General features: G+C 36.2%; 1 protein-coding gene across 1 annotated transcript in view; it reads left to right on the top strand.

Moving 5' to 3' along the window:
• The first annotated feature begins 443 nt into the window (after positions 1 to 443).
• Positions 444 to 27,522, top strand: part of LOC134531743 (venom carboxylesterase-6-like) — a 52,847-nt gene continuing 25,768 nt past the window's right edge. Inside the window, exons 1-4 of the mRNA XM_063367615.1 lie at positions 444 to 581; positions 11,509 to 11,652; positions 24,810 to 24,966; positions 25,904 to 26,089. Of these exons, the coding sequence (XP_063223685.1) occupies positions 24,825 to 24,966; positions 25,904 to 26,089 (328 nt within the window). The 5' untranslated portion in view covers positions 444 to 581; positions 11,509 to 11,652; positions 24,810 to 24,824. The remainder of the gene's footprint in view (positions 582 to 11,508; positions 11,653 to 24,809; positions 24,967 to 25,903; positions 26,090 to 27,522) is intronic.

Here is a 27,522-nt window from a genome sequence, read left to right as displayed (position 1 = left end):
GTCCTCTCCAGATGTGTATTACTGTATATTAATTAGCTCCATGGTCCAAGCGAAGAAGGAAACTGTGGAAACTGGATCTCGCCGGATAGCCCGTGTGAGTATGGGAAGGGGGGAAGGAGGGAGGGATGGAGGGAGGGGATAGGCGAGGCGATTGAGGGGGGAGGGGGAATAGAGAGAGTAGTCCCGCGGGTCGCTTCCGCTTGCCGGTCGAGCGCAGTCATCTCCGAGCCATGGTGTCGGCGGCGGGCTTGTTGCTGGTGGTGGCGGCGGCGGCGGCGGCGGGAGGAGGCGGGCAGCCGCGGGCGACCTTGACCCAGGGTGACCCCGCCGGCCACTGGCTGGCCTCCCGCAAGGGACCGCCATCTCCGTGCTGCGGAGTCACGGTGATGGCGGCGTGGTTGATGCTGGCGGCGGCGGTGGTGGCGGCGGCGGCGGCGGGAGGAGGAGGCGGGCAGCTTCTGGCGACCGTGGCGCAGGGGGACCTCGCCGGCCACTGGCTGGTCTCCCGCAAGGGACGGCCCTTCGCCGCCTTCCAGGGCGTGCCCTACGCCAGGCCGCCGCTCGGGCAGCTGCGCTTCCAGGTCGGTGCTGCGGCGCAAGGGCGCATCACAGTTAAGTTGACTTGCTGTGTGGAAGGCCTCCCACTTGAGAGGCCACTCCAGTATTTCAGGGGCACTACGCAACCCGCTTAAACCTCATAATATTCAATGCTATTTTCATTTTGCTTATAACTTATTAACTAATACAGATTTCGAAATGATGCTTGCTTGATGCGTAAGACAACGATGCTCTTATCAAAGCCCCTTTCTTCAAAAACGTGCATATATTATGGTTCCAACCTAGACAATACACTTATTCATATTAGTAAAGATTAGTATAAAACCATAATTTATGCATGTTTTTGAAGAATGTGGCTTTGATAAGTGCATCGTTGTCTTACATATCAAGCAAGCATCATTTCGAAATCTATATTAGTTAATTAGTTATAAGCAAAATGAAAATAGCATTGAATCTTATGAGGTTAACGCGGGTTGCGTAGTGCCCCTGAAACACTGAAGTGGCCTCTTAATATGCAAGTCAAAAATTTAAGACGAAAAAAAATTATAACCACTTAAAAGGCTCTTTTAACCCTTTCAGTATATTCGTCCAATAAAGTCGACAATTTATATCTCAATTATATGTGTTGGTTACGGTGTACTACATTCAAGTGGACATCTTATTTATAACTATTAAATAAAAATATATATATTACTTTCATTAATTACTTTAAAAATCATACATAATATTATAAGTTTATCGTAAGATTATTATCGCACAAAATAGTTTAGTTACAATAAAAAAAATTAATTATATCTTGTGAATTGACAAACTGTGACTTAAATGGTTAAAGCATTTCTGACACTTTGGAAAGTATTTAAAAATATATATACATTACAGTAGTAATAAAAAATTAGAAATACAAATTTTTTACGAAAAATTCAATTGAACTTCGGAGATCAGGTGCAGTCTGGAGTATATTATTTTTGTTAAAAAGGTTTTTTTTATAAAAAAGGGGGTTAATTAACCACAGTACCCCTCAGGACCACCTATGTGGTCCTGTCACGTATCGTCAACTACATGATTAAACTATAAAATAAAACGGTTCCAATAAAAGTGAAAAAGACTTTAAACATACTAAACCCCGGCTTTGATTTTGGACTAGGAAATTTATTAAAATGATTCCCATCTTGTTAAAATTCACTTTAAAGACTAAATTTTACCTTTGTTTTTGTGAACTTTAGTTCGCGCCATTCGTCACAGTTATCAGCACCGTGGTTTGGCATTTCCGTTCCATGTGACTTCCGTTCCTTTCCGTTGCTTCTTTTGTCATTTCCTTTCATCCATTAAATTTATGCTTCACAATTGCAGAGCATTCTGTATTGGGCTTCCTAACGCACTAGATTGCATGCGGTTTAGTTAAAAGAGGCTAGCTTACGAGCAAACGTTCACCTAATATAACGCTTTACCCGAGATTCGAACCCAAAACTTCTCGCTGTCGAAGTCGGATTTTCGACCAACTATGAGGAGTTCAGCTCGACGACCTTCGGTAGGGTGGGTTTAGTGTTCGCGATACGCCTAAGGTGAACGTAGAGAGGGTTAATGTAATTGTTTTGTCCCTTGTGCGCACAAACATGTGCCCTTCTCAAGGCCACAATTTATTTTGTCAATGGTATTTTTTTGGGGGTCATCTTATCCCAGCTCTATAAGTGGTAACTGCCATTGTTATTAACAGGAGGTTGCCACGTGTTTGCATGATTACGTGGTAACCGGGTTAACCCGTTTATTTTTCAGCTCATGGCCTGCGTGATATTAGGTAGATGTCCAAAATATTGATTAAAGTGAAGTTTTTGCATTGTGGAAACAGTTTCAACTGACTTTGTTTAACGACGAAGATTAAAATGCGTACTTACTAACCATCATCAGACGTTATCAACCACCATTTCCGCAATGTTTTGGGCGGAACAATTTGTAAAAAAAATTGACTTCAACATTTCACAGCATGCCGTCTTTTGATAATTCGTAACTCCGTGGTTACTAATCTATAACGAGGGAACTATATTACTGATTTTATAAAGGAATAAAATAAAATCAATACAATCTCGAGTGTAGAATCTTTTTTTAGGTTGATTTTTTTTTCTTTTTGGCTATCCTAACACTGATAATTCTTCGCTTAGCAGCACATATTTAGGTCGTTAACATCGGATTCTTAAGTTGTGGAGCATGTATATTGGTAGAGAATAAGGTATCAATTTTTTTCGGTGTGTGTGAGTTTGGTGTACATGATTTGTGGTTTGTGGGGTGCGTATGCATGTGATGTGTTAAGTAAACGTGAAGTGAATGTGTGTGATGTGAATTCGTGCAGTGTGCGTGGTATTTATGGACAGTTATTTTTGTCTAGCCTCTCCAAGCAACGTCGAGGTATTTACTTAATAAAACTCAAACAATGACTGGCTGACAGATATATAACGCTCATCTTAAACCGGTTGGTCTAGAAGTATGCAATTTAAGACAGGAGTTCCTTGTATAACGATTGTGAGCACCAAAAAAAGATTTTTGAAAATTACTCCCCTAACAGGATTAAATAGAGGATGAAATTTTGAGTGCAAGTTTGTCATTTTTAAAGTAATAAATATGTAAATTGGTGTTTAAGCGTCTGTTTGTAAATAAAAGTCGTCAGTTGTATCGGGGTTTTTGGTTATTCATAAAAAAATGAGGATCAAATACTTTCCCATCGGGAACACGGCTAGTGTTTGAATAAATGGGGCTTAGAGGGACAAACAATGAGGAGCCTTTATTGTTTTTATTTAGGACCTGTGATTTCATACCAGAATTTCAGTATTTGGAACAGTCTAACCATTTTAAACATGTCTACACAGGAAAAGTCGTACGTAAGTTATTTTGCGCACTAAATACGGATCATTAAAGGAAAGGTTGGTAGAAAGTAATCATTATATAAGTTACACTATATATCTTTCAATATGAAGCACCAAAGAGGAGGGTGAAAGCCTTGGATTTAGGCAATCCGTTTACCGTAGCTTCTTGCTTGGCCTACTTGGTGCATGATATCGTAATTTTATAAGAGCGAGATCGCTAAGGGAGACATTGGCTCACACATAACTTGCTTCTTCGCCTCTACGCGCTAGGCACTAAACCAACGTGCAGTATTTTCGTTTGTTAACGAGTTTCTAAGGAACTCTTAGTGGTAAACTGTTAATATTATAGCGGAGTATTCTCGCCACCCACCTACCCCACTTAGATACTGCCTAAAAATGTTTCATGCTCGATAACTTTCAAATAAACAGTATTTTTAGCCATTTTCAATGTCCGGTAATTACATATTAAAATCTAGACAAAAATAATCCTTTGTAGGCGATTTTAAAAGCTTTTAAATGTTAATTCTAACCAGACACTCTAATATAATCTTGATTTTCTTAAATGAAACACTCTAACGGCGTGCAGAGCTCCGAGTGTTAACGCAAGATTTACAAACCGTTCAAATTTATTAAAAGTGCCTGATACGAATAGCATTTAAGAGCCATTAGACTTGCCTTAAAATCTTACTTTTGATCATGTACAATAAGTACATCTCGTTAACTCAAGCGTTTTCAGAGTTATTATTATTTTTTAATCATCCAAAAAATTTCATTTTTTCTAGTGTACGTTTGCCCTTCATGGTCCTTCCCTATATCCCCCCTCTTAGAATCGTTATTGCATACGGCACATCAATAAACCATTTTTGCGATTCGTGAACTGTAAAATTGATAGAAAGATTAGCAATGTGTTAATCTCCCAGAGAAAAAAAATAGCTCGCTAAGATACGTTTATTTTTTATTTTTTTTTTTATTTTTTAGCTCGGTGGTTAGTTTCTGGCTGGTAAGCCATAAAGTCTCCCGCAAGGCATAATTTGGATGTAATAAATCAATGTGGAATGAACTTCTGAAATACATGTAGAATTGAGTTTATCCGTCTCTAATGACTTCACTGCCGAAAAAACGTTAAGCTCAAGTAAAAAAAAAAAAAAAACACACATTAAGACTATCTCCGGGGTAATTAACAAAGTCTGAGGCCGTTACCGAATTCAAGTGGTTACGGAGTTATTTACTTGCGACCCTTCGTACTTTACTTGTCGAGTCTTCAGGTATGCAAGTGTTGTTTGAACTGAATAAGTTTTGGCCTCTGCAATTGATACTAGCCAGATAATCAGCTTTGTATTTTTTTTACTGTGCTTAGGTTTCAATAAATGAAATTAACCATAGTAATATATATATTAAATTTTTACACACCATTACCAAATCATAAATAAATATAATTTTCCTTATATCCTACTTTGGGTTCGTAAATTACGTTGTTTATAATATATTATTGTGTGCATTTGCATATGCTGAAGAAATCTGTGAAATATATTTTAAGAATTATTATTATTATTTTCTAAATCACGCTAGAAGTACACGATTGTTTTATTTTCGTACTGCATACTTTTCTTTTTGGAGTTTAGTGTCACTCCCCCGAAACAAGTAAGTTGACATATGCACTTAAGGCGTACTTCAACTCAGCCTGGTGAATCAGCTCATGCTCGAGGTCATCTATTTCTCAAGTTCTTTGCGACCCCGCCGCTCTCGAGACTAGCAAGGAGCTATGCACAATGCGTGATGCAAGAACTCGCAATGCACTTCTCCCATGCAGGTTCCTTGCATGACTACAAGGCAGAGCGGGAGTGATTAGCGAGTAACTACCTCCTTACTTCTCCCCATGACCTACTAAACATCATCTCGCCTTGTGTAATGGCAACTGTCCTACTCCAACATTCCTTATGGCCTATACTAATCTCCCCCTTTCATGACTCAACGCGTTTTTAAGTCAGAGGTCAAAGCTGGATAAAAAAATTCAGTAGTCATCCTGTCGAAACTTTATCAAAAATTTTGAGTTTTAATCTACTACTTTCCCTTGACCGCGATGCTAAAATTTGTGGATTGGGTTTTTTTGTAAATTTAACTTTGTTTCATGGGTAAATAAATTGTTATAAGAATTACCGCGTTTGGTAATAAATTTTCAGATAAACTTCGATCAAGAAATAATTCAGAAACTTAATGAAAAACGAAAATAGATCATATGGTAAACTCTCCAACTTGCTTATAAACTGTAGTATAAAAATTTTTGCATTAAATTAAGTTGAAATAATCAAGTAGCAGACGAAGATGAATTCTAACCCGTTTAAGCTGAAATTCAATTCGTGTTAAAATAAGTCAACACAAACAATTGTATTAATATGTTTGCAAAAAATTTCAGCAACTACTAAATTAAAAATCATAATTGTCACCAGGCACTGCCGTTGCTGATTTGCGTAAAAACTTACAGTGTTGCAGTGTGTGTGTGTGTAGGTGTGTAGGTGTGTGTGTGTGCGCGCGTGAAAAATATGTATTTAAAAAAAACTATAATGCTTAGTAGCCTGTCATTTTTAGGGCTTTAACAGTTACATGGTTTATTTTATTTTAATTTATAAAGTCGTTCGATGAAGGTAACATGCAGTAGTAACAGACCAGATGACAGAGGTTTGCAGGACCATAATTCACTGCATCACGATGCTTTACGCACGAAAAAAATATGTTACTTTACGTATTAATCGGTGCGAGAAGTTTCAGAATAAAAATGGGCAGAGAGAGAACCTGTTTTAGTTACAGATTCAACTCTGGTAAACTGTTAAATAAATGAAAAGAGTGTTTGCTTTTATGTAAAACAAAGACAATATTACAAAGCACTGTTGTGTTCAGAAAACCAAAGACGGCATGGCCTTCAAGATAACGCGGGCTTGTTTTCAGCTGCGTCTCGGAGTTGCGCAACATCTCCAACCTCAGTGAGCCTCATATGACAATCTTCTAGCTTCTGGATTAATACCGTGTCAGTCTGGCTATATTTTGTGAAGCACGGAGAAGAAAATACTTAAAAGCCGTGTAATTTGGCACGTGGATCACCCCAAAAATATATTTTCAAATTTCGTCTTAGTTTTTCTAATTAAAATTTGCTAGCGATTTTCAAAAAGATTTTCCCAAAGATCTCCATGGAAACGGCTTTCGTTGTTGACGCCTTATTCACTTTTGGATAGGTGGCTAGATGTTTAGGTAAAGCCTTGAAGAAGTTCCTACGGTTCTTTAGGCCTGGATCATGTTGACTTCACGTAACAAGTAAAACGTGACAAGTAAACAGTTTTTTTTAACGTTAAGTTATTCTTTTCTAGTTCATTCACATTTTATAAGTTGTAACAGAAAAAAAATCTTCCCTGCTGTGTAAAAATTCGTATTCGTATTGTCTAAATAGTGAACAATGTCATGAAAAACTAATTGGGTTTTGAGTTTCAAAATTATTTTGATAACAGTGGTAAAAGAATATTTTTTATTGTGACTCAGCTGTGAAATGTGGTTTTTATCGAGTTATTTAAGCACAGAAGACAAGGAGATGGCCATAGCTCGTGAAAAAAAAAATTATGACGAATGAATTATTGCATGAAAGTATTTGCTTTGTAAAAGTTTTTGAAATTCGGGCGATGTTTTTTATGTAGGTAAAATATTTTCAGTACATAATTCTATATGTGACAAAAAATAACATTCTATTCCCTGGTATATTTAAAACTATAAGGCCATTATTTAGCCATATAGTCAATCTAGAGCTTGTATAAACTTTCCTAAAACCATGCATATTTTAATTGTTTGTTATAATTAAAATAAATTACTACAATTTCAATTCTGATGTCATAATCCTTGTCACTAACTTTCAAAGACTCGGATAACCTAAAATGTACACTAGCATGAAGAACGAGGACGTAATAGGCAAAGATAACACCATACGCCACAGCTAGACGTTTCTTCTTCTCGGTTGTGATATAGAAACGTGGTATCGCTATAGAAACATAAAACGCGAAAGATTGACATAGACAAGCTCCTCTTCAAACAAAACGTTAATTTTCACGTTACTTCACGTGAACTTAGTCGTTCTCGCTGGAATTCACGTGTAAAATCGTTGTACAAGTAATAAAATCCTAGCGAAAAAAAAAAAATCCCGGGAGGGTAGCTTTTCGCCGTCTGGGTGATAGTAACAAAATTAAAGGTTGAATGTGGAAGGTCAGTGACATTTAAAATAATCTAAAATCTTGAAAAATGTTTGAAGTATCGCAAAACGTTGTTTGGTATTCCGAAGTTTCACGAGCGAGCGGCGAACTTACGTGCGGGAAAATAATCGCGTGAGTGAGTGAATTTTAGGCTTACCTTGGGTCATTTACAGCAAATAAACCGATACGAGAATAAGCGTGTGTATAAAGCGAAACTGCGTCACAAATAAAACGTGAACTTCAGCACGTGCTTTACGGGTTACGTAACTCCCGAAAGCGGGACTGGCTGTTGGTGTGCGGGTTTTCGACACATGGTTATGCGCAGAGGTTCAAAGTGACGGAACCTCCAAGGTCATATAGCATGATCCGGGACCTCTGATTACAGACTCTGTGATCGTGGATTTTGAGGCCGCAGCCATCGAGGCACATGACGTGTGCTTGAAACCAGTATTTAACCCCTGAAATCAGTTTTCTCGTGTCATAGAAACAGTATTCGAAGCAACAGTCAACATGGCGCTGATACTGGAACCACAACAGAGCGACGCGACAGTAAAATATCGTGTAATATTGATCATTCTGTTTTTTTAATCGCGTGAACATTAACATTTTCACTTTTAGTTATAACCTTTTTCTTGCCATTATATACTCACCACATATACGAAAGCCCTCAAAGCTTAGAAGATTGAATCGATGGACCTTATAGAGATGAATATGTTTAATCCAAAATTTACTACAGTCATTCAGAAAAAAACTTTATGTGAACATATTTTTAACATTAAATAAAAACTTTAAGTAGACCAAAGGAAAAAGTAATATCACCAGTGCATCAGTTTCTCCAATATTCGAAAAACAAAATCCTGACACGCATTTCAGTGACGTCATCGCGCTCGCGAATTTCGGCGCGCTGACGTCACATATGTGTCGAACGTGATTGGTAAGAAATATATTTTATTCGCTTCGCGTCCCTCTTGCTTTGCCACCTGTCACGCTATTGTGATTCAGAAAGAAATGTGTCTTAAGAAATAAAACTTACTTTGACGTTATTGATGTGTCTCCACTGACAGCTCAGAGCGAACTTTTACCAGCAATGATAACTGACTACATTAGGATCATTTATCGCGGGGAGGGGGGGTGGAAGAGAGAATGTGAGTGAGTCAGTCAGTACTCGCCAATGAAGTGTGAACTTCTAACCTCGGTAACGATACAGTTCTTGTATTCTCATGTTACGAAACTCTGGCCTCGGACACGACAATTAACATAGGTATAATTCTTTAAAATAATGCCGAGCGTGATAAATATGCGCAAATTGTGTTTTCAAATAGTTTATAATACTAGGTCATGTTACTGAGGAGCGAGGAGACTGTCCGCCACCTTGAATAGTGACGTCACGGCGGCCATATTGGATTTCCTTGACCTGGAACTTGACCTTAACCTTGATCCTGGCCAATATTGCATTCTGCCATATTTGATCCGCCATATTGGATTCTACCATTTTGAATTATGATGTCACATCCGCCATCTTGGATTCCTTCATCTTGTATTCTAGAAATTTCCACCTGTTTGAATTGTGACATCATCATTGCAAATTTCGTTTCAGCTTTCATCTTGAAAATTCGTAATTCTTATCTGAGAAAATTAATAAAAGATTTAAATTTAATAAAAACATATTTATTTCCTTAATTTTGTTTTCCGCCATTTAGAATTATTATGCCATTGTGTCGATTTTGGTTATGGCCACCATATTGAAAATGTGTAACCAGGGGTTCCCACAAGGGGGGCTAACGACGCAGACTGCGTCATTAAAATTTCAGGGGGGGGGGGGTTAAAAGACGAGAAAAATGTATATATTATTTACATAATTATAGCTTCTAATGTGAAAATACGTTTCTGGTGCTTTGACAATTGAAAGGGATCTTGTAAATCAAATTGGCAACCCCGCACTTTCCTCAACAAAAGCAGTTTGGCATCTGTCGGTTCAGGATGGAAATATTACCTGATATGACCAAAATTATTATTAGAAAATCAGTTTTAATTAATGCAAAATGTGATAAAATATAATACTAAAAAAGTATAATATTATAAAATAATTGAGTAAATCATTGAGAAAATGGCATAAAAATTTCGGGGGTGGGGGGGGAGGGGTGCGCATCATTATGTTATGGGGGGGTGAGTCATAGTGTTTGGGGGGGTGGGCACCTCTGGTGTAACTATTATAGTAAAAATAAAGAAAATTGAATTTTGATAAAAACTCTTTAAATATATTTTAATAAAATTTTAATAAAAATGCTCTTATATCGTGGAGCTTGGAGTCCTCAGTTCAAACACACTAAGGACAAAAAATGGCGATGGTCCTTCCTACATGGAGGCTACCAACAGACTGACCTCCCACCACTTATACCAATGTATATATTATGGCAGCTAGTATGACATTACGTCCACCATCATGTCTTTGTCTACTGGAGGCCGTCATCTTGGATTATGACATCACAGCAGCGATATTGTTTTTGTCTGCCAGAGGCCTCCATTATGGATTATGATATCAGAGTCACCATTTTGTTTTCGTCTGCTGGGAGCAGCCATCTTTATTTTCAGTACTTGCTACCAGGGTCTCTAGTGCCACGTTCTCTGGCAGAGTGCCCTGTCACCATATTGTTTTAATTTTTACACGCTATAGTGCATTATTATTTATTTCCAAGGCGCCCACCATCTTGTAGGTCGTCTTGTACACCATCTTGGAAATCCGTAAATATTTGGCTAGACATTCGGGAAAAATTCAAAAATCATTAAAAATTCACCTTTGAATTGACTGGTTGAATCGACGGATTACTGTTTTAGCTTATATAATTAATTAATGCAAAGAAATAATTTGATTAAATACCACATAAATTTCCCATAATAGTGATAGGTTTGAGAAAAAATACCAGAAGTTCTTTCAACAAAAATTTATGTTACATATATTCTATTTTAAACACGTACAAAACAAGCTAATTACTAAAGTCTTTAGCATTTCTCGATTTCTGCATCTGTTACCAACGAATTAAAGCGTAGATAGAAAATATTCATGTTATAGAAAATGTTTTTTTTTTTTTTCCTTTTGCAGCTAAATAGCTACAGGTAAACAACTCACTTATCGTAGCTTCAAAAATAACTTCAGTAATATACTTTCTCCGTGTTCGCAGCAGCTGTACCATACTATTTTTTCAAAACGTTTTACGATTTAACGTTGTTTGTACGATATTAAATTACATCGTTAAAATCATTACAAAAACAACACAATTACAAGTGAGGCAAGAAATAAAGTTGATATTTTTATTATGCTAGTTTAAGTGTAAAATATTAGCATAAAAATAAAAAAAGTCTTTAAACATATTTATTTTCCTTCGTATAAAGGACATAAAAATTTTATGTCAATATCTTAACTTGTTCAAAAAAATTTTAATATTTCCACATGTGAGTACAGAAATACCTGAGGTAAAATCAATTAGGAAAACATAAAATGTCATGCTTTCCTTTAGTTTTTCTCGTGCCTCATAAATAATCCGGATCATGGCATTAAAATTCACTAAAATGCAGCCATGTATGCGCAAGCTTCTGTTACTAAGTGTATAAAAATTCACGTTCCAGAAAAAGAGACAAACAATTTCCTTGTCATTGTTTATATATATATATATATATATATATATATATATATATACATATATATATATACATACATACACACATTTCTTTGTTGTTATCGGTGCAGTAAAATATTATGTACTGCATTTTTCACAATGTTTGGCATCAATGTTGTGAACATTGGGTGCATATTTAAAATACGTAATTTTAACTAGTTCATCAATGAGTTGGTTCGTGCGGTAATGTTTCAGAGTCCAAAGGCACCGGAACCCTGGCAGGGCGTCAGGAATGCGACAACAGATGCATCTATTTGCATACAGAGAAGCATTTTCGCGAGACAAGAGAACATAAGTGGCTCGGAAGATTGTTTGTACCTCAATGTATACATTCCGGAGGTAAGAATGCTTCATTATCTGAGTTTTATATCCAGGATATTCATTATCAGATACACACAATAGTAAAAAGGATTTTTAAAATAACCAATATGATAAATTTCATAAGTTGTAAATGTAAATACAAATAATTTAAAAAAATAGAAATTAAGTGCTTTTAGTTGAAAATACTGTAACGCAATCTAACATGTTTGCAGACAATTCATTATACATAGATTAAGTGCTTTTAGTTGAAAATGCTGTAACGCAATCTAACATGTTTGCAGACAATTCATTATACATAGAATCTATGTTACAGCATTTTCAACTAAAAGCACTTAATTTCTATTTTTTTTAAATTATTTGTATTTACATTTACAACTTATGAAATTTATCATATTGGTTATTTTAAAAATAATTTTTACTATTGTGTGTACATTACTATATATTTCCCAATTCAGATGCAGTATTCTGAGTATATATTATAAATGTTGCCAATAATATATTGTGTGTCATGGCTAAATAATTATTTATTTATTAAAGACTTGTGTTTATTAGCCTATTTTGATACCTACGGCGCTGTAAAAATATTATATTGTTTCATTCATTGGGGGCTACGCCTTCAAAGCTCCCATTGGGGAGATAGGTTATCCGAAGTAGGGGGGGGGGGTACACCTCCCAAACGTACACCATTTGCTAGAATATTTTCCCCCATTAGATGTTCGCCTCAAATAGACCCTCATATATGACCTATGGAGACTTCATCCCCAATTGGCGGATTGGCCCACGAAGTCCCCATAAAAATGGATTCGCTCCCAAACTTCAGTATTTTGAGAGCTTGGCCCTCAAAATATCCCAAGAGGAAGGGTACATTTCTCTTGCAGCGACAATGCCTTCAAACTCAAAATTTAGTTACATGTGTGTGTGTATTTGGATGATCTTATTTAAATTTTTACATACTTTATGGCCAGCTTTATTCATGAAATTTTTAAACCACATTGGTACACAAAACAACCATAAGCGTGAAAATTTTGATGATTCAAGATGTCCAATAAGTATGGAAAATCATAAACAAATTCGAAAATGTGCACTACATCTAAGTTTACCACTTAGATATAACCGACCCAGTTGCTGGAAAATATCAAAGGACCAACATTTTTTTTTCCCACAAAACCTTTCCACAGTTGTAGGATCGCCAGTAAAATTGAATTTGGCACGCGTATTCGCAATTAAAACGAGTTAAATTTTATGGTTACATCAGCCGTACAGGTATGGAAAATCTTACAATTTTGCGTGAAATTTTACAGTCAATCACATTACTAACTCTATTCTAAGTAAACTTTTGGTTACTTATTCCAGCTATTTTAAAAGTTCAGTAACATGTATAGGTAATATTTTTCACCTAAGTGTCCAATATTAAAACCGTTTTGAGAAAGATGGATTAAATCTGAGGTGGAATAGATATACTGATTTTCCATAAAAATAAAGCAAGTAATTTGGGAAATTCATATTAGCCAGCTTGTTTATTTATTTGCGATAGACAAATTCAATGACACCTAAATTTAACTTTAAAATTGTTGTTCACGTTTCTTTTTCTCAGCATTGTTAAAATATCATGGCTAGATTAGAGTTTATAAATAGTGCCTATTGTAGACTTTTCAGTTTGGATGCACGCAAAAAAAAAAACCTCTGTTCAGATTCTAGTAAAAGCATTCAGAGCGTGTCAATCAGATCATGGTTTGTGCTTCAATGGCCTTGCGAAAGCAATTAAGCGTGTAGCATTTCCTGAGCACTAAAACTCTGAGTTTTTGTCCATGCAGTCTGGGTACAGTGTCCGCCAGCTTTCCGCGCTAATAGGCGATGGTTAGAGAAAATTAAAGTGTTTGCTACCTCATCTTTCTTACTCATCCCGACCCTTGTACCTCGCTGGTGCATTAGTCGCTGTCTCCGAAAGAATACTTTTCATGGATAAAAGTGTGACAGCATTCATATCATGAACTTTGTGCGTAAGTTATTCATTGCACGCGGTGATATGTTTGTTTCGTTCGTGAATATTTTCAGGCGATAGACAACCAGTTTTTCGTTATGTCTCCGATACTCTATGTTGCACAAAGCAACATTCCACCAGTATTTTCATAATAACTGAAATTATGTATTCTGCCCACAGATTGAGTCAGAATTCAATCCAATAAACTTCGGATTAATTATTCTAAAACTTAATACGACGTGTGGACCCAAGTGCTCAACAAAACTGGCATACACCTTTGAAGTTAGAGCTGGATAATTGTTTTATTTCAAATGATTGAGAAAGTATTTAAGATGTAGCATTAAGCGTCTGGGTAATGATTAATTGAACAAAGTTCTATAACAACAGAAAAATGTGTCACAGTGGTCAAATTAATTCATTGAAATAATTAGGTGTAAAATTCTCATTTTTCGTTTTTTAAATGGTTCTTGCAATAGAGAATATTGATCCAAGAATTTTTTTTTACACGTGCCATTGCTGGTAATACTGTGCGTCATAAGAAACCACAATAACCGACAAAAAGTATGAATATGCAAACTCACAGAAAACGAGCCTAGAATTAGTAGATGTCAAAAATTAGAAACATAGATAAGACAGAAAATTTCTTGTAAGGAATCAGTCAGAAAAATATCACAGCGCAGACGATCACAGCAGGCTGGCAATGACGAGATAGTTGCAACCAGAACAGTAAATAAAGACAAGAGACCCACCTTGGACATCACAACGACAACCAGAATAAACCCAACGATGATACTAAACAGATAGAATGGACAACCCAACGACAACGCAGAGACGCGCAGACGAACCCAGCGAAGTAGACAACACAACGACGAAGGCACAGATGAACACAATAGGCTTCTTAATACAACAGTTACGACTTTCCGGGAACTGAGATCTGTTCCCGTCCTCAGGTACGAACAGACCAAATGCAGTCTGTTTGTAGTACTTTGCTTCTTACGACATCGAGTATCTTCATTTCCATAATTTTTTTTTGTAACCGGTTTCAAAACTTGGCCAGGTAACAGCAACACCACAGCGTGGACAGGTATAACACATAACGATTGCCGAACGCATGTAGTCATAATATAAACCAATTGAACAATCACATTGTTTTATAATAATGTTTAGAATGCCGAGAGCAAAAATATATTTATGTATTGATAATCTACTGTAATTTGTATGCAGTCTAAGCGTCTTCAATTTAGGAAGTAGAAGTTCGCTATGGAGACTAAGCTAAAATGATTATTTCAGTGGTTACAAAAGGATGAACTCATTCATTTGAAACTTTACAAACATTTGACAAAATACTTAAGGCCCATAACACAAAATCTTATATATAATTTTTGCTTTGTTGTTCGTAGCTGTACGTGAATTGAGCATGTTGGTTGTAGTATAAATACACACGTAAAGATTGACATAAGCTACCCCCCCCCCCCCCTTTTAGACGTTTCCGTTTTTAAATTGCTCAAACCCACCAGACACAGGCCAATTCCTTAATACGTGACACATTTCACGAATAAATAGAACTGAAATCGCAAATTTATTTATAAAGGAAAGTAGAAAGTGAATTTTAAAAACCATAAATCTGGAAGAACATTAAAGTTTACGTGTATCAATTTTTGAGTTTATGATATATTTTTTATGTAAACTAAAATAAATATCTTAATTTTGCGTAGCTGTAAAGCACAACATCATACAATAGTTATATTTATTGGAAATTGACATGCACGTTCTAAATATTTATTTATACTGTCTTGTAAGTGTAAATATAATCCATCAATAAATAAGTTGCCATTTCATAGAATACACTAAGTAAGAAAATATTTTTGAATTATTGTAATATTAATATTTATATTGAATTTTTTTTGTTCGTTACTTAATATGGTTCTCACGAATGTGCTGAGTTATCTGCCTCTAATGGATGACGCTCGAGGTGCTAAGTAAGTGTACCCAGTAAACTAAATCAGTTAATCAAGTACCTCGTCAGTCATGCTTGTTATGGAATTGTACTGGGCTCACAATAGCGCCCCAGCACCACGCGATGGAGGCGACGCGAATAAATTAATTTTGAAAACCAATCACGTTCGACACACACCTATGACGTCAAAGCGACGAAATTCGCAGGCCGAATAGGCTTCCGTTTAGAGAGATATTTTCTATTCCCATTGCGTCGCGAGCGTGATGGTACTGAAATCAGCGACAGAATTTTGTTTTCGAACGATGGTTAGACTGTTGCTTAAGCAATATTATTATTATTACTCGTATACCTGTAAAGCTGTTGTTTTCTAAGTTTATCTTTGAAATGTGTTCACGCACTTTGATTTATTTTTTTTTCGAATGAATGTCTCAGTATGTCAGTTAAATTTCGATCTAACACATTCCTCTCAAAAATGTCAATCAAAAAACTGGTAAAGATGAATGGCTGTCGTTTGTGTGATGCGTATGCGAGGGTAGTAAAAAAATATTTTTTTTCTAGCAGTTTTTTTTTTCTACGCGGGTGAAAACAATTTGTTCACAATAACGCGATATTTCACTGTCGCTTCGTGTCCTTCGCGTCGCGTCCGTCGCGCTGTTCTGGTTCCAGCATTTCTCTTTTGGAGCGTAGAGGCCGGTTCAGTAGTGATCGATATATATATATATATATATATATATATATATATATATATATATATATATATATATACTAGATAATGCCCGGCATGCGTTGCAATGCTCAATCAATTTTTTTTTGTAATTTTTTAAACGTATACTAAGCATCTCTCTTTATCTCTCTAATTCTCTATCTCTATGTATATCTCTATAACTCTCTCTATCTTTCTATTTATATCTATATCTCTCTATATATCTTTCTAGCGGACCCGACAGACATTGTCCTGCCCAAATGTACTTTTTGTGAGATATGGATATGGCGGTAAGTATTTCTACGCTGGACATTTTGTATCTTCTCATTATACATACCCCTCCTCTTGGGCACGCCACTGCCGTTACCAAAAACCTTTCCCATGGTTACGCATAAGGCAACAACAATGCAAAAGCCCGTTGCCATGGAGGCTAATTATCAACAATGCTTAGTTTTTTTGCTTTTAAAGCGTGTATTTTTAGTTTTTCTTAACTCAGAATCGAGATAAAATATCCAATTGTGAATCTAAACCATCCTCGAATCCCCGTGAACTCACACACAAAATTTCATCAAAATCGCGTACAAACAGACAGACAGAAAAAGTACTGTTTTATTATAGTAAGATAGATAGATTATTCTTACATGTTCGCATCCATGCAGTATATGAAAAATCAGCATGCATAGCCCCACACCTATAACTATACGTATCTGCTGCCCACGACTTTTTCCGCATTGAATTTTGTATTATCTTGCACCATTTAGAAATTTAAACATTATAACAAAACAGTTGATACAGTTGTAGTAGTTTTCTTATGTTCACAAATGATAATTTTTCTCACCTCTATTTCAGTCTTTGCAATAAAAATATGTTACTACCTAAATTTTGAGTAAATATGTTTCTACTTTCAAATGTAATGACGGGAAGACACTTCATAAAATGTCTTTGTAAACCACATTTACTGTTTTTTCCGTCTCGAGCTAGAATGTAAAGATTGTCTGCATTACTGACCCGCGAGCAAGCTACATACATTTCAGAGAGAGAGAGAGAGAGAGAGAGAAAGACACCTATTGAATGTCTATCTAACTAATGTTTTTATGAGAGCAGATTTTCATTAAATAAATCATGAAATCATTCAACGATAAAAGCTGTTTATTTAATTAAGCGGACGGGTTCGCTCCAAGGAGAAAATTGACGCGGCGAGACCTCGTGGACATAGAGAAATGACACACACTCACTGTTTGTGTGGCTATGAAACATGATTTTTTCTGCAATTTAAATTGTAATAGGGTATTGAAAATTGAAGCAAATATGGTGACACTATAAACTGTCAGGATCTTTATTTTTTTCTTACTCTCTACTTAGTTCCTTACAATAGCAAAACTTAATGGCTTCTAATAATGCGTTGCAATTTTTGCTTTTAAAGCGTGTTTTTTAGTTTTTACTAACTCAGAATCGAGATAAAATATCCAATTGTGAATCTAAACCATCCTCACTATTTGTGTGGCTATGAAACATGATTTTTTTTCTGCAATTTAAATTTTAATATACAAAAAGGGTATTGAAAATTGAAACAAATATGGCGACGCTATAAACTGTCAGGATCTTTATTTTTTTCTTACTCTCTACTTAGTTCCTTACAATAGCAAAACTTAATGGCTTCTAATAATGCGTTGCAATTTTTGCTTTTAAAGCGTGTTTTTTTATAGTTTTTCTTAATTAAGAATCGAGATAAAATATCCAATTGTGAATCTAAACCATCCTCGAATCCCCGTGAACTCACACACAAAATTTCATCAAAATCGGTCCAGCCATCTAGGAGTAGTTCAGTGACATACACACGCACACAAGAAATATATATATATATATACTAGATAATACCCGGCATGCGTTGCAATGCCTCAATCCATTTTTTTTGTAATTTTTTAAACGTATACTAAGCATCTCTCTTTATCTCTCTAATTCTCTATCTCTCTATGTATATCTCTATAACTCTATCTTTCTATTTATATCTCTATCTCTCTATATATCTTTCTAGCGGACCCGACAGACATTGTCCTGCCCAAATGTACTTTTTGTGAGATATGGATATGGCGGTAAGTATTTCTACGCTGGACATTTTGTATCTTCTCATTATACATACCCCTCCTCTTGGGCACGCCACTGCCGTTACCAAAAACCTTTCCCATGGTTACGCAGAAGGCAACAACAATGCAAAATCCCGTTGCCATGGAGGCTAATTATCATTAATGCTTAGTTTTTTTTGCTTTTAAAGCGTGTATTTTAAGTTTTTCTTAACTCAGAATCGAGATAAAATATCCAATTGTGAATCTAAACCATCCTCGAATCCCCGTGAACTCACACACAAAATTTCATCAAAATCGCGTACAAACAGACAGACAGAAAAAGTACTGTTTTATTATAGTAAGATAGATAGATTATTCTTACATGTTCGCATCCATGCAGTATATGAAAAATCAGCATGCATAGCCCCACACCTATAACTATACGTATCTGCTGCCCACAACTTTTTCCGCATGGAATTTTGTATTATCTTGCACCATTTAGAAATTTAAACATTATAACATAACAGTTGATACAGTTGTATCTAGTAGTTTTCTTATGTTCACAAATGATAATTTTTCTCACCTCTATTTCAGTCTTTGCAATAAAAATATGTTACTACCTGAATTTTGAGTAAATATATTTCTACTTTCAAATGTAATGACGGGAAGACACTTCATAAAATGTCTTTGTAAACCACATTTACTGTTTTTTCCGTCTTGAGCTAGAATGTAAAGATTGTCTGCATTACTGACCCGCAAGCAAGCTACATACATTTCAGAGAGAGAGAGAGAGAGAGAGAGAGTGAGAGAAAGACACCTATTGAATGTCTATCTAACTAATTTTTTTATGAGAGCATATTTTCATTAAATAAATCATGAAATCATTCAACGATAAAAGCTGTTTATTTAATTAAGCGGACGGGTTCGCTCCAAGGAGAAAATTGACGCGGCGAGACCTCGTGGACATAGAGAAATGACACACACTCACTATTTGTGTGGCTATGAAACATGATTTTTTTCTGCAATTTAAATTGTAATATACAAAAAGGGTATTGAAAATTGAAACAAATATGGCGACACTATAAACTGTCAGGATCTTTATTTTTTTCTTACTCTCTACTTAGTTCCTTACAATAGCAAAACTTAATGGCTTCAAATAATGCGTTGCAATTTTTGCTTTTAAAGCGTGTTTTTTTAGTTTTTATTAACTCAGAATCGAGATAAAATATCCAATTGTGAATCTAAACCATCCTCACTATTTTTGTGGCTATGAAACATGATTTTTTTTTCTGCAATTTAAATTGTAATATACAAAAAGGGTATTGAAAATTGAAACAAATATGGCGACGCTATAAACTGTCAGGATCTTTATTTTTTTCTTACTCTCTACTTAGTTCCTTACAATAGCAAACCATAATGGCTTCTAATAATGCGTTGCAATTTTTGCTTTTAAAGCGTGTTTTTTTTTTTAGTTTTTCTTAACTCAGAATCGAGATAAAATATCCAATTGTGAATCTAAACCATCCTCGAATCCCCGTGAACTCACACACAAAATTTCATCAAAATCGGTCCAGCCGTCTAGGAGGAGTTCAGTGACATACACACGCACACAAGAAATATATATAAGGTACCTGTACCCTATATGGCCTAGTTAAGCTTCAGATATTGTTTTTAATTGTTTAATGACATAGAATTGCATAATGCCACCTGGAAAGAAAAGAAGGAATACCATTTACACATACCAGAGAGATGGCGAGAACATCAATATGAAGGGAATTACATAACAATGTATTTTAAAAAAAGTGCACATCGGCCATATTGGGTACACAGTGTACTCAATATGGCCTACACATAAGTGGCATAAAAAAAAATCACATTCACATAGAAACAAATTACTTCTAGTCTGAATTTTTACAGTATGGACAACAGAAATAGTCTTTGTCATCTTTTGTCAGTCCGACACATTCTTCAAGAATATATTGTCCACAACTAATGCACAAACGCATGTCCTTCACTGAAGTTTCGTTGCATACCCTACAATACCAAGAATCTTGAGTTTTACCCGAAGTCAACTTGGCCTTCTTCATTGCATGTTTGCTTGGAAGGGCTTCTGATTGTGATGATGGCTTAGAAATGGTGGGCACATTTTTTGAAAACAATGATTTCTTCAGGAGAACACCTTTGCTGTTTATAGCAGGTTTTCTCTTCAAAAATGTTGAGTTATTTTTTCTTCGGGGTTGGCAGTAAATCAGAAAATGAACTGTTATGAGCATTGTTTTTCCCATTATCGGGATCAAAACAGGCTTTGCAAAGTTGCTCCACAGATGGTTCAGGTTGTGGTTGCAACCATGATGGTCCAGGCTGTGCTTGCTGCAGTTGTGATGATTCGGGGTGTAGTTGCTGCAGTTGTGTTACAGTCTGAGGTTGCTGCAGTTGAGATTGTCCGGGCTGTGGTTGCTGTAGTTGAGATGGTTCGGCCTGTAGTTGCTGCAGTTGTGAAGTTACAGTCTGAGGTTGCTGCATTTGATATGATCCAGTCTGTGGTTAATGCAGTTGAGATTGTCCGGGCTGTGGTTGCTGTAGTTGTGATGGTTCGGGCTGTAGTTGCTGCAGTTGTGATGGTACAGTCTGAGGTTGCTGCACTTGAGATTGTCCGGGCTGTGGTTGCTGTAGTTGTGATGGTTCGGGCTGTAGTTGCTGCAGTTGTGATGGTTTAGTCTGAGGTTGCTGCAGTTGAGATTGTTCGGGCTGTAATTGCTGTAGTTGTGATGGTTCGGACTGTAGTTTCTGCAGTTGATATGATCCAGTCTGTGGTTGCTGCAGTTGTGATTGTCCAGGCTGTGGTTGCTGCAGTTGTGATGGTCCTAAGTTTGGTGGTCCAGGATGTGGTAATTCAGATGCTGTGCTTGGTGCAAATGCAATCATAGGAATCGCATTAGGATCATATGGGTACATACCTGTTGCTTTAAACCCAGACTTTATGTTTGACATTGTGAGTGATTTGTCCCATACTTTTGTGAAGATTCTTCCAAAACATTGTTTTGATAGAGTTCTTTCACCATGGTGATGCCAGTACAACATTACCTCTTCATCCCAGTGGTATTCGAAGGAACGGAAAACTGCCTTATCAAGAGGTTGCAGTTCATGTGTTGTATTAGAAGGAAGACAGTATAATACGATATCATACCGCTCTGCAGTGCCCACTATTTCGTAGTCCATGTGGCTCTTGGCACTATAGAAAATAAGGACACAACGACCTGCTGGTGTATGATGTCCAAAATGGTGCAGCCATTCAATGAAGGTGCTTGTTGTCATGGAACCCTTCGGAGACATGCTGCAAACTGATCCTACTGGCAAATCATCAGCGAATTCTGGCCTCATTCGTTTTCCTTGAATAATATCATTGGGGGAATGGCTACACCCGTTGCACTCACACAAGTGACAATCGTCACATTTTCTCCGTGCTCATTGTCAATGATGTGGACTCGACGTGAACCTTTTTCTGCTAGCACTTTTGGTTCTCTGTGTAAATTCAGTCTGCATCCTTTTTCGTCCATGTTGAACAGTCTTTGTGGTCTTCCAAAAATATTGTTATCCTCGTAAATCGCTTTGATTTTACTGAAATGGTCTTCAACTACATATTTGTTTAATTTTTGCGCTATAGCAGGATTGAGGTTTTGCCCTTTTCTGATCGAAAGTCTAGGGTTATGTATCAGAAATTGTCTTGCCCATTTACAACTCGCGATTTGCGTAATGTCAGAAAACTGATGTTTGATGTTGTTTTTCTCACAGTACTTGTACACACATAACCTTAAAACTTTCGGTGTAACAGGATAACCAACTTCGGCAAGACGCTTGATTCGAGAATAGAGTTCTGCAATTTGTTCCTCAGACAAAGCGAACTTACGTCCTAACTTTGATTTGGTAACTCTGCCAGATTTTACATATCTCCCCAAGGTCCTGCGTGGAATACCAAAACGTTCCGCTGCCTTGTAATCTGACATTTCTTTCTTCTTACTTGCTTATAAGGCTTTTTCTAGATCCTCCTGTCTCCACCTGCCTATTTTCTTTGATGGCGACTTCATTTCTGAAAATAAGAAACCATTTATTGTAGACAACAAAGCAATGATAAGTTATTTATAAATTTCCAGATTTTAACATAACATATCTCGAATTCTGTACACTGTATCGAAAATCTGATGAAATTTTAGACAGTTTCAACAAAGATATACAAGAAGCCAAAGTATTAATTTTAGTTATAAAAAAATCAAATTTGAAATAAATCATGTTATATAGGGAGGGAGAGGAAATGCAAATCGAAAATATACTCAATATGGCCTACTAGGCCATATTGGTACCTATTGCTTCATAAAGATTTTTAGGTTAGAAAACATTGTTATTAATTTTCTTGCGAACTGCTATGACACTACTTTAATCTAGACACTATTTACTGTCAAAGAACACATAAACAATTTTCATACAATTTATTATATAATTATTATAAACAAAAGTTACCAACATTAAATTTATAATCCACAAATGCCTTGTAACAAATAACACACTTACTCTTTGCACCGACAGCTCATGGATACTATGCACCTGGTAAACGAAACACACTCTTCTTCTTACTTTTAGAAAAGGGTGCTGGCGCCATATTTTGTATAGATGGTGACATTAAGAAGAACTAGTCAATAGGCCATATTGAGTGCTAGGCCATATAGGGTACAGGTACCTTATATAAAGATATATATATATATATGCTCATCAAGTGCATCTATATTTCAAAGACTCCTGCACAAAAAAACAAACATTTTTTGTACTTCTACAAAAGATTACTTTGGAGAACCAGTTGCCAAGTAATAGTTTGTAATACTACAAGATAGATATTGTAACTTTGTACAACACATGGCTATGGTTGTGTTTGCATGTATGAAATACGCTTTCGAGATAATACTGAATTATTCTTACGGAAAATGTTACATTTCTCTTTTGTATTTTAATTGAAGTTTCATTCAAGCATAATTTTTTAAAGAATGGAAAAGGTAATCTAATATTCTATAATTGGATTTTATTTTTTTTAATTATGCTTAATAATGTATGCAGATAATACTGGGAAGCTATTCAAGGAACGGTTTACAAATAACTTTAACTAGTGAAGGTACTGGGACAACACAAAGCATATGTATATTCCAGGTAAAAATCTGAACCCAGTATTACTACGAACACTATTTTTTAGTGATACTGTTGTTTTCATATAATTTAAAAATTTAAAAATATCTGTAATTTTACATGAATATTTCTTCCCATTTACACAAAAAAAATTACAGTGTGTAACTTTAGAGATCTTAGTCAGTCTACCTGGATTATAATAATATGGAAACTGTAATATTAAACCTCGTAGGCCTAACTACGTTGATGAGATGTACAGTTTTACTCCTAAGACGTTTTATCGATTTTCTACCGGTTATACCTAAGATAGAGCAACGTTATTAAATTAAGGGATTTCTTCTCACGTACGGTTTCTATTGTTTTAAACACTTAACGGACAACTGCAGCATTAAAACTCGACATGCTTACCTATATTGAAAATATCTGCAATTTTATTTCCATAAGGTTTTTGAGGGCGAATTTGTGGGCACACTCGAGGGAGATTTTGTGGGTGAATTTGGAGGCAAAGCATCAAACGGGTGCAAATATTTCAACAAATTGAAATTTAGGGGCGCGAAGCCCTCCGTTATGTAATCGTCAGGGGCGAAGCCTCCAAGGATGATAAGTATTTGGGGTAAAGCCTCTAACAATCGAAGTTATTCCATAACGTGACCCTAATGAGTAAGCGCTGAGCTGCCTCCAAAGCAAGACAGTTAGCGGACGTAGGCTACAGATCTTCCGTGTGCAAACGGCGGACTGTAAGCGATGACCTTGTAATTTTACTATTGAAGTGTGTAAATACTTTAAATTTAAAGAAGTTAACAAACTTATTATTCAATAAATGCAATTTTTTCGAAAGCTTTGAATATCTTTTTTAAATATTCATTTTGAAATTATGTAATGTTATACGTAATAGTATAGCTACCTTACACAGAAACGAAACTGAAACGAAGTTTCAAGATGAATTATCCAGAAAAAGATAAAATAAAACTATTGTCAAGCGTAAAATATTTGCTGCACCAGCCAAGTTACGAAGTAGAACGAGTATGATAATTTATCAAGTGTTTTCTGTGGACTCCTATCACTTCTCATTTTGGCAAAGTTCAAGGGCAAAAAAAATCAACGTTTAGGCCTACCAGATACAAAGTGGTGGGACAGTTGGTATCCAACATTGGCTGTTATCTTATTTTGTTTTTACATTTCGGGGCTCAGGAAACCATCCTGCTATCTTCCTCACTTCAACTTCAATTTACTGATTCAATTGACTCGGCGCAATCAGATGAAATGGATAGTTATGGACTGTTATGTTTGTCCGGTTAACAGATAGCTGGACACACCATGAACAACCTGCCTGTTATGGTGTGGTTCCATGGCGGCGGCTGGGTGTCCGGTGCAGGCACCAGCCAGTTCTATGGACCGACCTTCCTCATGGACCACGACATCGTCCTGGTCACTGTCAACTACCGGCTAGGTCCACTAGGTACGGAGACGCAGCAGAGGCCACAATGCCATTTTTGTTTTTGACAGAAGCTTCTTGGCGCTCATGTTGAAAACTATGTTAAGTCAATTTTTTTTCTAAGCAATGAATGCCCCGTAATGAATTTTTTTTATATTTTACAGTTCAAAGATAAATAAACTGTTCATAAAATTACGTCCAAATACATTTAACGCCCAGTTTACATAACTAAAAATTATTTAGAATTTGTGGGGGGGAAAAAACTTTGGTTTTAATGTCACCGAGACACTGCTAACATTATCACCATGAAATTAAGAGGAACACTGGTTACAAATATTATCGATCTTCATAAAATAATCGTTATCTTCGTAAATTTACGGTTGCAAAGTTCACTTACTTTGAATATGAGCCCACAAGTATAATCTTGGTATGTAAGAAAAACATTTAAAAACTTCATTTTCTTGGCTTCTGGGTGTAGGGCGTGTCAGGCAATTGTCTTGCGTAATTGTCTACACCCAGAAGCTAAGAAAATGCAGACAATGGCCGTGAAAGACTGCGGTATTTATTCATTTAAAAACTGGTTTAGACTTATGCAAAAACTCACTCATTTCTTAAACATGTTCGCTTACCCTCTTTAGGCAGAAAAAAAATATTTGGAAGTTTAAATACTTCGTAGTCTAGACTAAGATCCTACTTACTGAAATCACAAAGAAATCCTCTTTTTTTAGGTGAATTATTCGTTTTAAAGTACGTAAATTTAGTGTTATTTCTAACAGTGGATAAATGATACATTTGACTCAGTGATACAGGACATATTTCCAAAGTAATCCCCTTCAAAATATATTTTTTATTTTTATTTTTATTTTATTTTTTAAATTATTGTTACTTAATACTGCAGTAGGCGCTTCGTTTGTAGAATAAAGAAAAAAAATCTAAAGCTCTCGATTTCTTTTCCCCCCAGGTTTCATGAGCACCGGTGACGAAGCGGCGCCGGGTAATTTCGGCCTGAAAGATCAGGTGGCAGCCCTGCGGTGGACGAGGGACAACATCGCAGCGTTTGGCGGCGACCCGGGCAGCGTGACGATCTTCGGGGAGAGCGCCGGAGGAGCCAGCGTGCACTACCACATGCTGTCCCCGCTCAGTCGCGGTGCGTGACGGTCGCCTTAGTCGCCTTACCGAGCACGGACGTGACTGTGATGACAGGTTTCCGTCTGCTTTGCAATTTTAAAAAGTAGGGCATTTAAAAACACAAGGCCTTCAAGCACCTGTGAACATCCAAAGTAATGAAATTAACTAATCTTCACACTCTTAAGAAGAGCATAATTAATTACATTACAGTCCCAGTTTGAAAAACACAAGGCCTTCAAGCACCTGCGAACATCCAAAGTAATAAAATTAACTAATCTTCACACTCTTAAGAAGAGCATAATTAATTACATTAGATACAGTCCCAGTTTGAAAACTTAAGAAAAGTCAAACTTATTTTTTGCAGTCGATGAGGGACAGAAAATGTTACAATCAAAATTTCGCGTGTCAAAATATCGGCGATAACATTGTGAAAAATGAAAATATTTTAATTTGGTTTTGCTCTTGCGTAACAGTTCAATGACTTCACGTTATTGTCTTTTCTACTCACATTGCACTGGATAAACAACATAAAGACCCGGAAATTATTTTGCTTTTTGAGAAATAATCTCTAAAGATGAAACTATTTTTTTTTTTGTAATATAAAAGGGGTCTTCTTTCATTTCAAGTATTTTAGCAACACCTACAAATTAGTCATAACTAGATACTATTTTGATTAGAAATGCGCTAGCAATCTGTTTGAACAACGTCACAATAAACATAAGATAAAAAATATTGGAATAAAATTTAATTTTAATTACTCAAAGATATCGTACGAATCTTTAATTTCCAAATCGTCCCAATAAAATATTTTTAGTAAAACATTTAAAGCCATAAAACCGTTTCAGAAGTCAATACATAACTTTTACAACAAAACGGCTTCAGTCCTGTTATTAAAACGTTTTTATTAACTCGCTTTCTTGTCTGTCTGTTTCTCTGTTCAGTACAAATTTTGCAATAGATTTTGAACTAACTTCCCAATGAGCTAGAGGCTTGAAACTTTGAACATAGCTCAGAACTGTATGACAATACAACATTAACTCGCTTCGTTTTCAGTTTGTTTGACAGTTCGTTACAAATTCGTTTGCTTTTGTTTAGCAAAGTCCCTAGATTCGTGACGTCAGGCTACGAGCAGAACAGTACAGTGTTGCGGGATGCATAGCGCAGTACTCGCAGGCGGTACCTATATTACGCATATAGGTATTGGAGAAGTGTCCGCCACACGGTCATACTGTAAGGTCAAGCAACTTCCTATCCTTCTCCTTGGTGAGACCCGTCCGGTTAGCAAAGCTCACGGTGACTGGCGAACTAATGGCACCGATAACAGTTTAGTTTAGAACTTCGTCAATGGATGACGTTATATTGAATTTGACACGTACGGTCGTTTTGTGCGTCCGTCACGGCTTGTCTCCTTGCGATAATCGATTGTAAACGCCCCTCTTTTTTTTAGTTTTA

Source organism: Bacillus rossius, chromosome 5, assembly GCF_032445375.1.
Source record: "Bacillus rossius redtenbacheri isolate Brsri chromosome 5, Brsri_v3, whole genome shotgun sequence".
Classification (NCBI taxonomy): Eukaryota; Metazoa; Arthropoda; class Insecta; order Phasmatodea; family Bacillidae; genus Bacillus; species Bacillus rossius.
Note: the sequence above shows the minus strand (reverse complement) of the source record. Positions and strands in the feature narration are given on the sequence as shown.